This window comes from Felis catus, chromosome A2 (assembly GCF_018350175.1).
Source record: "Felis catus isolate Fca126 chromosome A2, F.catus_Fca126_mat1.0, whole genome shotgun sequence".
Taxonomy (NCBI): domain Eukaryota; kingdom Metazoa; phylum Chordata; class Mammalia; order Carnivora; family Felidae; genus Felis; species Felis catus.
The window spans coordinates 108,474,506-108,487,960 of record NC_058369.1 but is presented as its reverse complement, the minus strand read 5'-3'; the positions used below and the strand labels follow the sequence as shown (position 1 = coordinate 108,487,960).

Sequence of the window (13,455 nt, the reverse complement as noted above, 5' to 3'; positions counted from 1 at the left end):
TGCAGCAACATCTTGTCAGCTTCCTCAGAGAGGCCCCATAAGAAGAATACAGATGTGATTAGCCAAGGTTCCATTAAATGTGGGAGATCATGTAATAAGCCAAATGTCCCTAAATAGGTTTGCAAACATTCAGAAGTTAACACCATACAAATCCAGAAGCGTGTAGGCAATAGCCAGTGTGATATATTCAGTACTTATAGACTTTGAAACTTGGTCTTACTGAGATTACAACACACTTCCCTTTTCAGGAAATAGGAATCCGTGGAGAGACAACAAACTAAATACAATGTGAATTAATACACAAAACAAAACAAAACAAAAAAAAAATTTTTTTGTGATTTGAATCTTGAATCACCACCCACTTTTTCAGCATGAACCTGTTAGCACTTTTTTTCTTCGCCTTTCTAAGCACTTGTCTTTGTTTTGTTTGTTTGTCTCCTTTTCATTTTTAAATGTTTAGTTACTCCACCTACAGTCAAACTCCTCTGTTTATCTTTGATTTGGGTCTGATTACTCCCCTTTCCCTCCCTCACATGTCCTGCACCCAGTGAACTCTGAACTCCTTCTTGATCTCTGTGTTTTCCTGTCTCCCTACACAGAATCTGCTGTTGGCTATGTTCTCCACGGAGCTTTGTTTCTAGCTGTTCTCTGACAAAGGGCTTGTTCTGTGCAGCACAGCTCGTCCTCTTTGTACAGCCTCTGGCTTCAACCACTGAATCACAAATATTCTCCAGCTGGGAATCAAGCAAGGGCAGACATGAACCCAGAAGCCCAACAGGATGTTTCAGTTTCCCAGGGAGTTCGCATGATGTTTTACATGATGAAGCCCAATGAAACGTCATTCCAAACACTGGAAGAGGTACCCGATTATGTAAAACAGGTGAGACTATCTGGTAAGAGGCTACAGTGACTTTTTTCTTAATGAGAAGTAAGTTCAACACATCCTGGGGTTTTGTTCACTTTCATTCTTCAAATTGTTAAATTCTAAAAAAATAATTCAGTTTCATAAAGGCACGGAGCAAAATTAGAATTTCTACTTGAATGTAATACCTATAGCCAGTTTCTCCTATTAATCTCCTCTCCTCGGATATGTCACTGCAGAATATGATAAAACTTTATGAAGTTTTCCTGGACACAGTGGTGTTACAAATTTAGCTGTCAGAAGCTCAGAGCTCAATGGTTATATGACATCAGTAAACTTTGTAACAATTTTGGTTTTAAAGGGCAAACCACCTCCCAGGAAACTATTTCCTCTTTAATTTGGTAGAGTAGTTCTGCAGAATGGATATAGAGCTGACTGAGTCCAACTCTGACTTCCTAAGTTTGAACTTGAACCAAGTTTTCTTTGAAATTCTGAAGTGTTCAGAGGCACTTTTTACTTCTGGTTCCTGGCTATGATTGGAAGTGGAAATATCCAGAATTAGAACTTGAATACCTAAGTTCCCCACCCTGTCAAAGTTGTTCCTATAACACTTACTAGTTCAGACCAGAAATAAGGGGAAAAAAATGACATCAGAGAATATGTTCTTGGGAGTTCAGTTTAGAAACTTCAGAATTCATGATCAGCTTCCAAGTGAGTTAAACCCATAACTTTTTCAGGATTTGATATTACTCCTTCTTTCTGAGTTTTTTAAGACCAAAAATGTGGTACTCACATCTTCATAAATCATTTTTTTGTATTATAATACCAAGCTTAGTTTAATATTTGTTATCCATGGTAGAGCCTAAAAATACCTTTTCCAACACAAAAATACATTTGAATGAATAAAACTTGAATTGTATTTTAAATACACATTTTAGGGGCGCCTCGGTGGCTCAGTCGGTTGAACGTCCGACTTCAGCTCAGATCCTGACCCCACTATCCATGAATTCGAGCCCCGCGTTGGGTTCTGTGGTGACAGCTTGGAGCCTGGAACCTGCTTTGGATTCTCTGTCTCCTTCTCTCTCTGCACCTCCCCTGCTCACATTGTGTCCGTCTCTCTCTCAAAAATAAATAAACGTTAAAAAATTTAAAAAATTAAAAATAAATACACATTTTAAATGATCAAATCCTTTCAAATACTCAGAAGAAAATTCTTTGTTCTTACAGTCTCAATTTTGTCATTCCTATAATTCTGATATAAAAAAAAAAAAACTAGCAATATGTGCATCCTAAGTAAAGCCTTTAAAAGAAGGTCCATCTTATAGATAATAGACTTCTGATTATTGTACTTATTTTAAAATGTATTTTTTTTAGATCTAACTTGAAACCCATCCCTCCTAATCTTACTATTTTCTTGGCAGAATTATCATGGCTACGTCGATGGTTCTATTTCATTTACAAACTGGATGATAGATTTTGAGCACCTGTTTAGTATATGTCCGAAATAATCAGATTTCTTTGCCTATTGGGAGGAAATGATCCTCTAGCATAGGTATATGCCTTCTCCTACGAGATGTCACTCTGGGCCTCCTACTTCTGGAATGACTAATCAGGAAATGTGGAAAAATTTCATACCGAGCACAATAGCATCTTTTTTTGTGCCATTTCCTTTCCAGGCAACTCCATTTTTCATTTCCTTAATGCTTCTTGAACTGGTTGTCAGCTGGATTCTCAAAGGGAAGGCACCAGGTCGTTTGGATGATGCATTAACATCAATGTCAGCCGGCATTCTTTCTCGGCTTCCAAGGTGAGTTAGTTGGTTGGCCATATAGAGTGAATAAACTGAAATTCTCTAAATAAGATGGAAAAGGAACCCATTGTATGGGAGTTTGTCTGTTTTCACATATATCCCCAAAGAATTCAGTTACTGTCATTATTTAAATGTTTTATATTTTGTTCACCGTAGATCTGTTTTTGTATTCATTCTAAAAGATACTGTTCTAAATATTATTTATCTTGATTACTGTGTTTATTGCCCCCCCCCCCTTTAAATTTTGTGCACAAAATGTTTCACCTAGTCCCAGTCCTGAGTTATAGTCTAGTTCTCTACTGGAAAATTAATTTCCCTCCGGCAAATTCACATGCTCTAGCAATCTGGGATATAGACACCCCCTACTAAAGGTTGCACAAAGCTTTGTATTACTACATGATCTCCTAAGTGGCCTCTGGTCCTGTTTCTAGTGCTACCTCATTTTCAGCCAAACATTTCCATGATGTGGATCTGGTGAAAATTCTTCATAGGTTCCATATTGCCTAAGGATAATGTCTGAATTTTTTTTCTGATCTATTGAAACCATTGTCCATCTATCCTTGCTTTTGCTTTCTTCATTCTCCTTCCCTCTTTCCAATATTTGTTCCTTCCATCCTTCATCATTTGCCATTGCCCAGATGTCACACATGCTTCCCTCTGCTTGGAAAGCCATTCATATGGCTAACTCTAATTCATTTCTTATGTCTAAACATAGACTTTTCTTGAAGAGTCACACTGTTCAGCAAATCTTCCCTTTCTTCCTAAGCCTACTTTAGACACCACTTCACTATGGCCTCATGTGTTCTTGTGCTTACCCCAGGTTAGAATTGTCACATGGTATTATGCTCACCTGTTTTCTTCCCAGCCCTTCCTGATAACTTGCATGCATCTTGAGAGCAAGAAGGATCTTTATTCATAATTTTAACTCCTCTGCCTGGAATGTTATCAGGTACATGCTAGATTTTTTTTTAGTTTAATATATTTTTTAAAGTTTATTAATTTATTTTGAGAGACAGAGAGAGAGTGATGTGTACATGCAAGCAGGGAGGGGTGGGGGGAGGAGGGTGAATCCCAAGCAGACTCTGCACTGTCAGTACAGAGCTAAACGTAGGACCTGCACTCACGAAACCCTGAGATCCTGACGAAGAGTTAGATGCTTAACAACTGAGCCACCTAGGTATCCCCCAAGGTGGAGTTTTTAAAATGAAAATGCAAAGATATTCAAGAAAAGGTAGAATAATTTCATGTAATTGTAAAAATTGTTTAGATAACAATGAACCTAAAAGTAAAATTTCTTTCATAAGTGTTACTATGGAAAAGTAGGCTAATGGGTATAAAATAATCATCATTATCATAATCATCATAATAATGTCTGAAAAACTACTCTTATGTGTGCACGTTGTTGTCATAGGAAAATATCTCAAGTTCTTTGTAGTTAATTCCCAGAATACGCTAAATAAGAGTTTACCATTTTACATAGTTTCCTCTATCTTCTGTCTCCCTTGAACAAAACTGAACAAGAAATACATTCAACATACTCAAACGACATGTAGATTTGATTATTGAAAACAACCTAGGGGCGCCTGGGTGGCTCCATCGGTTAAGCGTCCAACTTCGGCTCAGGTCAAGATCTCACGGTCTGTGAGTTCGAGCCCCGCATCGGGCTCTGGGCTGATGGCTCAGAGCCTGGAGCCTGCTTCTGATTCTGTGTCTCCCTCTCTCTCTGACCCTCCCCCGTTCATGCTCTGTCTCTCTCTGTCTCAAAAATAAATAAACGTTAAAAAAAAAAACACAACAACAACCCAGTTGTTTACTGTAGTTCATTCTGAAGAAGTTAAGTGTATGAGTTCATGGAAATGCAACAACTGATGAACTTTAAGAATAACTTGATAACTGAGAGGAACCCTGAAGGTACAATTGGGGATCACATATTTTGTTGGGTTGGAACGAACTTATTAAGAGCTCAGGGAGACATCAGGAGCTGTATGAACGCTTCAGCATTACTTTTACTTTTTCACATTTGGCTGTGGCCACAAGTGGAATTAGATTATTCTCTTATCATAACATGATAACCACTAGAAATATATACTCCATAAATCTGCTCAGCAACACTGCGGATTAGGGTACGGAATTTTAACAGGGTACACAAGTATCATATATATATATGATATAGATTTTTATATCTATAAAGGATGAGGGAGATGGGGAGGAGAGAGAGGCAGACAGGGAGAGAAAGAAAGAGAGAAGATGAGAGAGGGAGAGAACGGGAGAGAGAGAGTGAGAAGGACCAAAACAATGCAGTCCTTCCAGGATGGAACACACAGTTCTTTTCCTTCACATCCCACTCCCCACAGCACTCCTTAAGCTAACACTAGTTCCTTACCCTGGTGCCCTTTGAAAGAAAGGTGAAATGCTGTGAACTTGAATGTGGAGCATATTTTTCCATAATTGTATTTTGAAAGGGAATGGCAAATTGGTTGTTGTTGTTGTTGTTCCTCTAGGTTTGAACAGCAATTCTAAATTATGAAATTGTAGATAATTTTGTAAGTTTTCAAGGACTTTATTTTTCATAACTTTCTACTTACAACATTTCAGCAAAGCAGATTATTTGAAAAAGAAATGTAAAAATATTTTCATGTATTTTGTTCCTATTACACACACACACATACACACACACACACACACACACACACACAAGCAGAGAAGAAAAGCTGATCCACAGGATCCACTCCCCTCAATCCCCTTTCGGCAAAAGACAAGAAGGGGGATTTAACAGAAACTCTTAAAACAATATTTCAGTATCAAGGGGAATCCTTGTGCAAATCATTAACAGCTGAAGGTTAGATTAACACGGCATTGATTATATCCTCTCCAAGGGACTAATTTCATTTTCTACACCAGCAACAGGGGCTTGCCACATCCTTAAAATACCTTATTGTGAAAAAAATGGTAGTATACCATTCGTTAATCTGGTTGTGAGTAATTACATGTTGGATAATAATTCCAAGTAGGCATGTGGCCTCTGACAAAAGGTTGTGGAAATCAAAGTGAAACCATGAACATGTTTTTCCACTTTGCCATTCATGTAATGGAAATGCTGTTTGCAGACTTTGAGGAAAAACGTTTGTTTCAGGATGTCAATTTCATTGTTACATAAAATTCAAAGTATCTTGAAGGTAGTAGCATACTTAACATATTGATAGAAAAGATACATGCTTTGTCTTTCAAATATTTATGTAAGGGAAAATATTAATCATAGGCAAGATTATATCTTGTTTATAAGCCTGTCAGACAGACCATGACGTGCAATAAAAGTCCATCTGTCCCAAGAACCAGATTCTGGGCAGACCTGCATCTGTTTTGTTCTTCTGGAATCTAGTAGGCAGACTCTTCCTCATTAGAATCTAGTTCTGAAGTTATAGACAGATAATTTGTATTTATCATAATTAAATGCAGGGTAGCATATGTAGATAATCTGCCTTTCTATAAATAACTTGCATATATGACTATAAAAATTAAACTTAACAAAATAATTACTAAATCTATTTTTAAAAAAAGCTATCTAAAACTTGTGAAATATCCTGCTACTGACCTAAATGCTAATGAGTGAAAAATAATCACATCTCTTTTTTTTTTTCCTGCTTATTTGAGCAGAACTCAATTTCCAATTCTTCATTAGAAAACCAGGACCTCAATTTGTTACTTCCTTCCAATGTTTCTGCTTCCATAAATTGCATCCTCCCCGGAGAAATTTTATTCCCGATATAAATATCTACAGTATGTTTGTTTTTAATGGGTTCATTTAGTTTGTTGAAACAGCAGATTATAAATCAAATTGCAATAGGTTGGAGGATAATTTAAGTAGGTAAATTTTCAAATAAGTTGGGGACACTCCACTTTTAATACATATGGGTCATTGCCAGTTTTTACTATGGAGCTAGCTCCACAATATTCAACCATACATATGCACAGTTTTACTGGCCATGACTGCCATGGAATTTTCCATTCCTGACAAGAAAGTTTCAATTCATTAAAAAAAAAAATCATGAGGAGGAAATTAAACTTCTTTAAAATACTTTGACTCCTTGGGGTGGGATTGGAGAATAAAGGAAAATTGTGTACTGGGTTTTTATATTAGAGTATAGTATCAGAAGCAATATTGCCTTTGGCGACATCAGACTTCTAACAAATAAGTGCCTGTCATTTTGGATAAGGACTTTAATAAGCAGTTATTCATTACCCAGAATAAGAAATAAATGCATATATGTAATGTTAATAGTGCTATTGTGTTATTAATATTAATATATTTTATTAACCTTGAAAATTATTAAAAAAACACTTTAGGTGAAGAAAATACATTTTTAAAATGTGTTGGTTTGTTAATTATATTTGCTAAAGAAAATGCCTCGTTTCCTCTTAACTTTTACCTCAAACTTTATGAACAGAATTTGCCTTTGTTATTAATTGTGGAACTTCAGAGACTGCTATTAGACTAACCTTCCCTAATGATGCAAGCAAGCTTCCTTTTACTTATTCAGTAGAGAAATTGAATTACTTCAAGTAGTTTACTTCTTGCAAAGTAAAGAATGTAGCAAATTTGCTTCTTCCAAATTTACCATACTGTGCTTATAAAAGTCTATGGTTTTGTTGTTGTAGAAAGAGATGAAATGACTGCTTCAGAAATGTAATTTCACTTCAGAGTAAGAACTAGCAGTACAAATTTTATCTGTCTTTAGGAGGCAGAGGTTGTATTATGTATTCTGTTAATACTGAGCAAAAATCAATGTTCCACTAGATGGAGCAAAAGGGGCAGTAGCTTTACAGATAGGGAAAGGTCCTAGCTTAGGTTTAAGAGATTTTGAAATAAATAAACAATAATTTTTTTTTGGAAAAAGTATATATAGTCTAAATATATTTGTTTCTAACTTCCTGAAGCTTTTAAAAATATGTAGAATGATCTCACTCAAATATTAGTTTATTTTCTGATTTACAAGACAAAATTACTAGAAACAAAAAATACCTTATTGATTTCTTTCAATTTTGCATTCCCTGGCCAAATCACACCTTACACTCAGCTCTGATGGCAATAATGAACTAGTATAAATTGGCAGGTGTCTGTAAGGCCTGAGTACAAAATTTCACTTACTCTGAAACCCGTTTATGAAATTTTAAGTTTATAATAAGAGCATTACATCAAATTTCACTTGCTTGAGCGATGATTAGAGCATGGGAGTATTTGAAAGTTAGATAATTTTAGGGTCCATTGATCCAAATTTTCACATATCTTAAATTAGCTCTGAGATAGTGATAGGTGGACAACATGCTCAACATTACCTTTCTGCTTTTGATGATGGGTACTCTCGAATTGAGATCACTTTGAGAACTGCACAGCTTTGTAATTTGCAATCCTCAGTTAATATTAATTCCAATGTGTTGACTTTTTTTTAATCTCAATATTTTAAATTAATTTCATCCTTTTAAAAATTCAGGATCAGTCCTGGGATAGCAATTTCGTAACTTGCTGGATTTTACAGCAACTAAACATTGACAGGGCAAATTTCTAGTTTTAAGAGAAATGTTGTATAAACATTAACTTTCTTTTACTAAAGGCATACCTCAGATGCAAGAGAAAATAACTATTTGGGGAGAAATTGTGAAGAAAAAAGACTGAGAGGAAAGCCCCTGTAAATGCAGGTTGTTGATTAGAGGATTCTAATGCCTTCTTGTATTTAGACCATTTACTTCATCTTGCATTCAAACTTCCTGAGTAAAAGGAATCTCCTATTTGGTTATGCAAAGCCCCTGTGGTACCCCAGATTTCATCTCCACTTGATAAAGTAAGTTCACAACATTCATACATGTTACATATGTCTCTTCCCACAGGATGGAGTTTAGAGAGTTGCTTTGAATTCCACAGTGCAGAGTCATACGCTGGGGGTCAGGCCTGGGAGAGGACTGAGGAGTTGGGAAGAAAAAGAGGAAGGAGCTTTGGTTTATGATTCAAGGTCTGGTGGGAACATTTTTGAAAATGTAGGTGCTATTTCCTGCAATCAAGGCATTTCCAGAGCTTGGTAATCATTTCCCAGCTGTATCCCTTTGCTGAATTGTTTTTAGTTGTGGGCACTCCATTGCTGTTTTTCCCCATCTATGATGGAAGAGGATCATATTCATCTTGCTGATAGAAAGCAGGGAATTTAACTCCCATAGCTTCTCCCCACTTTGCCTTTGCTTTGGGAAAGGTTTAGCTTCTTGCTAAAGTGTGAAAAAAAAGTATTGACTGTAGAATATCAAGCATATTTCAGCTCGATTTGTGTCAACCCTAATAAGTAAGTTGACAGAGTAATAAATTGGGTGTCTGCTCAAGACCTGGCACCTGTACAGGAAATCAAGAAGTATTTCAATTGTAGGCAGGTTCTCTTTGTTTTGCAAGTGGAAGTTTTCCAGGGACCCTCTTTCTTGTATTGAAATTTTAGTATCTTCAAAGCCTATTTCAATTGTCTGTGGAACTGACCAGGGAGATAGAACCTTTAAAAAAAAAAAAAAAAGAAGATTCTGGATAGATGGGACATTGATGAGGCAGGTGATTTTGATTGCCATGTTCACCAGTGTGTCCTCCCAATCTCCTGTTGTACCTGGCACCTAGTAGATTCTCAACTTAAATTTATTGAATGATTCGTTGAATCCTATCCTCCACCTTGATAAATGTTGTGTATTAGTTTGTTACGATTTCAACATGGCTCAAGCAAAGTTGCTTTGATCTAAGGAATGAATTTCTTTACATTGAGGAAGCCTTGTCAGGACAATGCCATCATAATGTGCTACTAAATGCTTTTGATAGGAACATATGATGTAACGGACGTTTAAAGTTTAAAAAGTAAGACTTTGTGAGGACTTAAAGAAAATTGTTCAAGCTACTTGCAAATTGGCAAAGCTGCTCTTTGCTGACCTACATAGCTCACTTAAGACCCTGGGACAATACCTCCTGCCATGACAAGGCTGCTTCTTGCTGGCAGTGGTGAAAACAGTGTGGCAGCCCCATGAAAGAAATCATCTTGCCCACCAACACTCGTGCCTTTTCTCTGCCAGCATTGTGCTCTAGCAACAAGGGCCTTTCAACTTGTGCTGACAGCTACACATCAGCTCTTGGTGACTAAGCTAACTCTTCTGATAACCAACCCATAGAAATGCATACCTTCACTAAATCTGGACTTCATTTCTTCCATCTCCCCTTTGCCTAAAACAAGAGTGTAATTAATCTATCATTGGTTTGGAGTTTTTATTTCTTTATCGGCTTATTAAGAGGCATGATCCCGTATGCCACTGGCCTGTGAAATATTGTTATTATAAATTATAAATCCCACAGTAAACCTGCCTTAAATAAATGATTAGTCTCTGAGCATAATTTGCCATGAACAACATAATAAATAACCTGGGTAACAAATTGGAAGACAAGTTTTATATATTGAGATTTTGGATTCCTCAGAGTTTCAGAACAGTGTGGGAGCCTCTGGCCCATGGCCTATTCTCTCATGATGGATGACAAACACTTGTATGTGAATATCCCAGAATGCTTGTCCCAGCTCTATCTGCATATCTAGAAAAAGTCACTCTGGATTACCTTGTCATGTCTAGTAGTCTACACCCCTGCATAGGTTGGCCTTCTGGAGGACCCGACCAGGAAAGAGGCCCATGAAGTTCCTGCAAGTAGTCTCAGAACTTTTCTGATTGGGATTCTGAAATATGCAAGACATGGCTGGGTGTGACAGGAGTTCTGCATAGGCAGTTCCCTTGGATCAAGAACTCACCCTCAGGGACAAAACTGCTCTTTCTAGCCATATAATTAATTGTTAGAGGAGGTTATTGGGAGGATGTTTCACTGGATGACTCTTGAGCTAGACTAAGGCAATCAGAGTCTCCTTACCTTCTCCCTGTCCTTGGAATATATAATCTGTTACTATTCTCATACTAGCAGCTGTTTTAAGGATGAAACCTTTGAAGAATAAGGTGTTGAGACCATTTGGACTGAATATGTGACTGAACCCTGTTAAGACCTCTATAAACTCTTGAATACTGAGAACAAACTGAGGGTTCATGGGGCGTGGGGGAGAAGGGAAAGTGGGTTATGGGCATTGAGGAGGGCACTTGTTGGGATGAGCACTGGGAGTTGTATGGAAACCAATTTGACAATAAATTATATTAAACAAGAAAGAGATGCAGGGGTGCCTGGGTGGCTCAATCAAGTAAGCATCCGACTTTGGCTCAGGTCATGATCTCATGGTTAGTGAGTTCGAGCCCCGCATTGGGTTTTCTGCTGTCAGCACAGAGCCTGCTTCAGATCCTCCACCCCCCTGTGTCTGCCCACCCCCCTGCTCACACACCCTTTCTTTCTCTCTCTCAAAAATAAACAAACATTAAAAAAAGAAAGAGCTCTATATGAACTTTTAAGATTTTAGCAGGCAGGAATAGAGATCTGCTGATATTGAGGCTGGCCAAAGCCTTCTATGTAAGTTTCTTGGCTTTTGAAAACTACCACCCACTGGGACATCAGGGTGGTTCAGTCTATTGCATGTCATGATCTCATGGTTCCTGAGTTCAAGCCCCACATCTGGCTCACGGTTATCAGCACAGAGCCTTCTTGGAATCCTCTGTCCCCCTCTCTGTGTCCCTCCCCGGGTTCTTTGCTCTTTGAAAAAATAATTTTTTTTAAACTTAAAAAATAAGAAAAGAAAAAGAAACCTACCACCCACCAATATAGGGTGATTTGCCACTTTTTTGATTTCTCCTAACTCTTCACATACAGGGGACAATTAAAGAACTAACAATAATCTCAAATTGAAAAAAATGGGTTTTAAGATCTGATAATGTTTAGTCATTTCAAAAATGTAGGCTTTTGGGGCATGTGGGTGGCTGAGTCCCTTAAGCGGCCAAATATTGATTTTGGCTCAGGTCATGATCTCTTGGTTGTGGGATCGAGCCCTATGTCAGGCTCTGAGCTGATAGCATGGATCCTGCTTGGGATTCTCTGTTTCCCATTCTCTGCCCCTCCCTCCCTCTCTTTAAAAAAAAAAAAGTTTGTAAAAAATGTAGGCATTTGACATTTCTTTTCATTATTTATATTAATGCTGTTGTGAAGTGACCTAATGTTCTATGTTATAGATTAACTAATAATTTGAAGTATTCAAAATAGGAGACAATTTTAAAGTTATTAAATCATAGTTATAATCCTATCATAATTAAAGTCAAAAGTAGATTAAAATTAAAGGCCCATATCTTCAAAAGACTCAGTTACATGCTAATTCATAGATGCTCACTGTGTAGAGGGAAATACTATTGAAATGGTGAATTTAATAATATACTAATTTGAGCTGCTTCTTCAGCTTTTATTTAAAATTAGAATGTTTAACAATTTCTTCATCTGTTCATAGTTTATAAGTGAATTTTTATTAGAGTGATCAATTCATTTTACATATTAATAATAAATATAAAAGAAAAAGTCACTTCAACCAAATTTATAGAAGTGATACAGGAAAGATTATCTTTAGTCTAAACTTAAATTTGATTACAGATAATTTCAAGAGAAAATGCTACACTTAATCAGATTGAAGTATATTATATATTTTTTGGAACGTTCTTGGTAAGAATTTATAGAAGCTTGGTAGCATAGGTGGCAAACCATATTCCAGTGTCTGGGTTTTTAAAAAAAAAAAGTTGTTTCTTTTAACTAGATTTTTAAAAAAAATTTTAGTAGCTTTCCAGTTGACCTACAGTGTTATGTTAGTTTTGGTTGTGTAATATAGTGATTCTATAGTTCTATACATTATGCAGTACTCACCACGATGAATGTAGTTACTATCTGTTGTAAGGCAAAGTTTTACAATATTATTGACTATATTCCCTATGCTGTAGCTTCATCCCTGCAATTTATTTATTTTATAACTAGAAGCTTCACCCTTCCCCCTCCCACCGCCCCCCCCACCCCACCCCCGCTGCTGGCAACCACTAGTTTGTTTTCTGTATTTATGAATCCTTTTTTGTTTTTGTTTCTTTTTTTTTTTATTTTGTTTTTTTGATTCCACATATAAATGGAATCATGTAGCATTTCTCTTTCTCTGTATAACTTATTTCATTGAGCATCATACCCTCTAGGTCCATCTGTGTTGGCATAAATGGCAAGATCTCAGATGGCACTGTAATATCTTATTGTATGTATTTACCACGTCTCCTTTATCCTTTCGTCTATTGATGGACACTTGGATTGTTTCCTTATCTCAGCTATTGAAAATAATGCTGTAATAAACAAAGGGGTACTTATATCTTTTCAGATTAGTGTTTTCATTTTCTTTGGTAAGTACCTAGCAGTAGGTGTACTAGATCGTATGGCATTTCTATTTTCAATTTTTTGAGGAAATTCCATACTGTTTTTTTACAGTGGCTGCACCAATTTATATTCTCACCAACAGTGCATGAGGGTTCACTTTCTCTATATCCTCACCAATACCTGTTATCTCTTGTCTTTTTGATACTAGCTTTCTGACTGGTGTAATGTGACATCTCATTGTGGTATCTAAGTTTTTACACATTATTTCTAGGGAAAGATTATTCCCTTACATCTTTAGAGTTATAGTTTATATTACTACAAGAATTATTGAAATTCTTTGAGAATCCAATTTGTGATCCTAAGTATAACATCTAAAAACATAAGAGTATAAGTCTGTGTGCAAAAGAGAGAAGAAGGGAATAAAGAGAAATAAAGACAGTAGTTAGCCAGAAGCAACTTTGATCT

At 36.6% G+C, this 13,455-nt stretch overlaps 1 protein-coding gene across 7 annotated transcripts in view; it reads left to right on the top strand.

The window, feature by feature from the left end:
* The window catches only part of AGMO (alkylglycerol monooxygenase), a 386,647-nt gene that overhangs the window by 54,577 nt on the left and 318,615 nt on the right, over positions 1-13,455 (top strand). For 3 of the 7 annotated variants that reach the window (XM_006929227.5, XM_045052436.1, XR_006594249.1), the window contains exons 2-3: positions 674-880; positions 2,539-2,669. In XM_006929227.5, coding sequence (XP_006929289.4) covers positions 674-880; positions 2,539-2,669 — 338 coding nt within the window. Of the gene's footprint in view, positions 1-599; positions 881-2,538; positions 2,670-13,455 lie in introns of all 7 variants that reach the window. The other 4 variants (XM_011280414.4, XM_023250414.2, XM_045052437.1 and 1 more) reach the window with 2 other exon arrangements.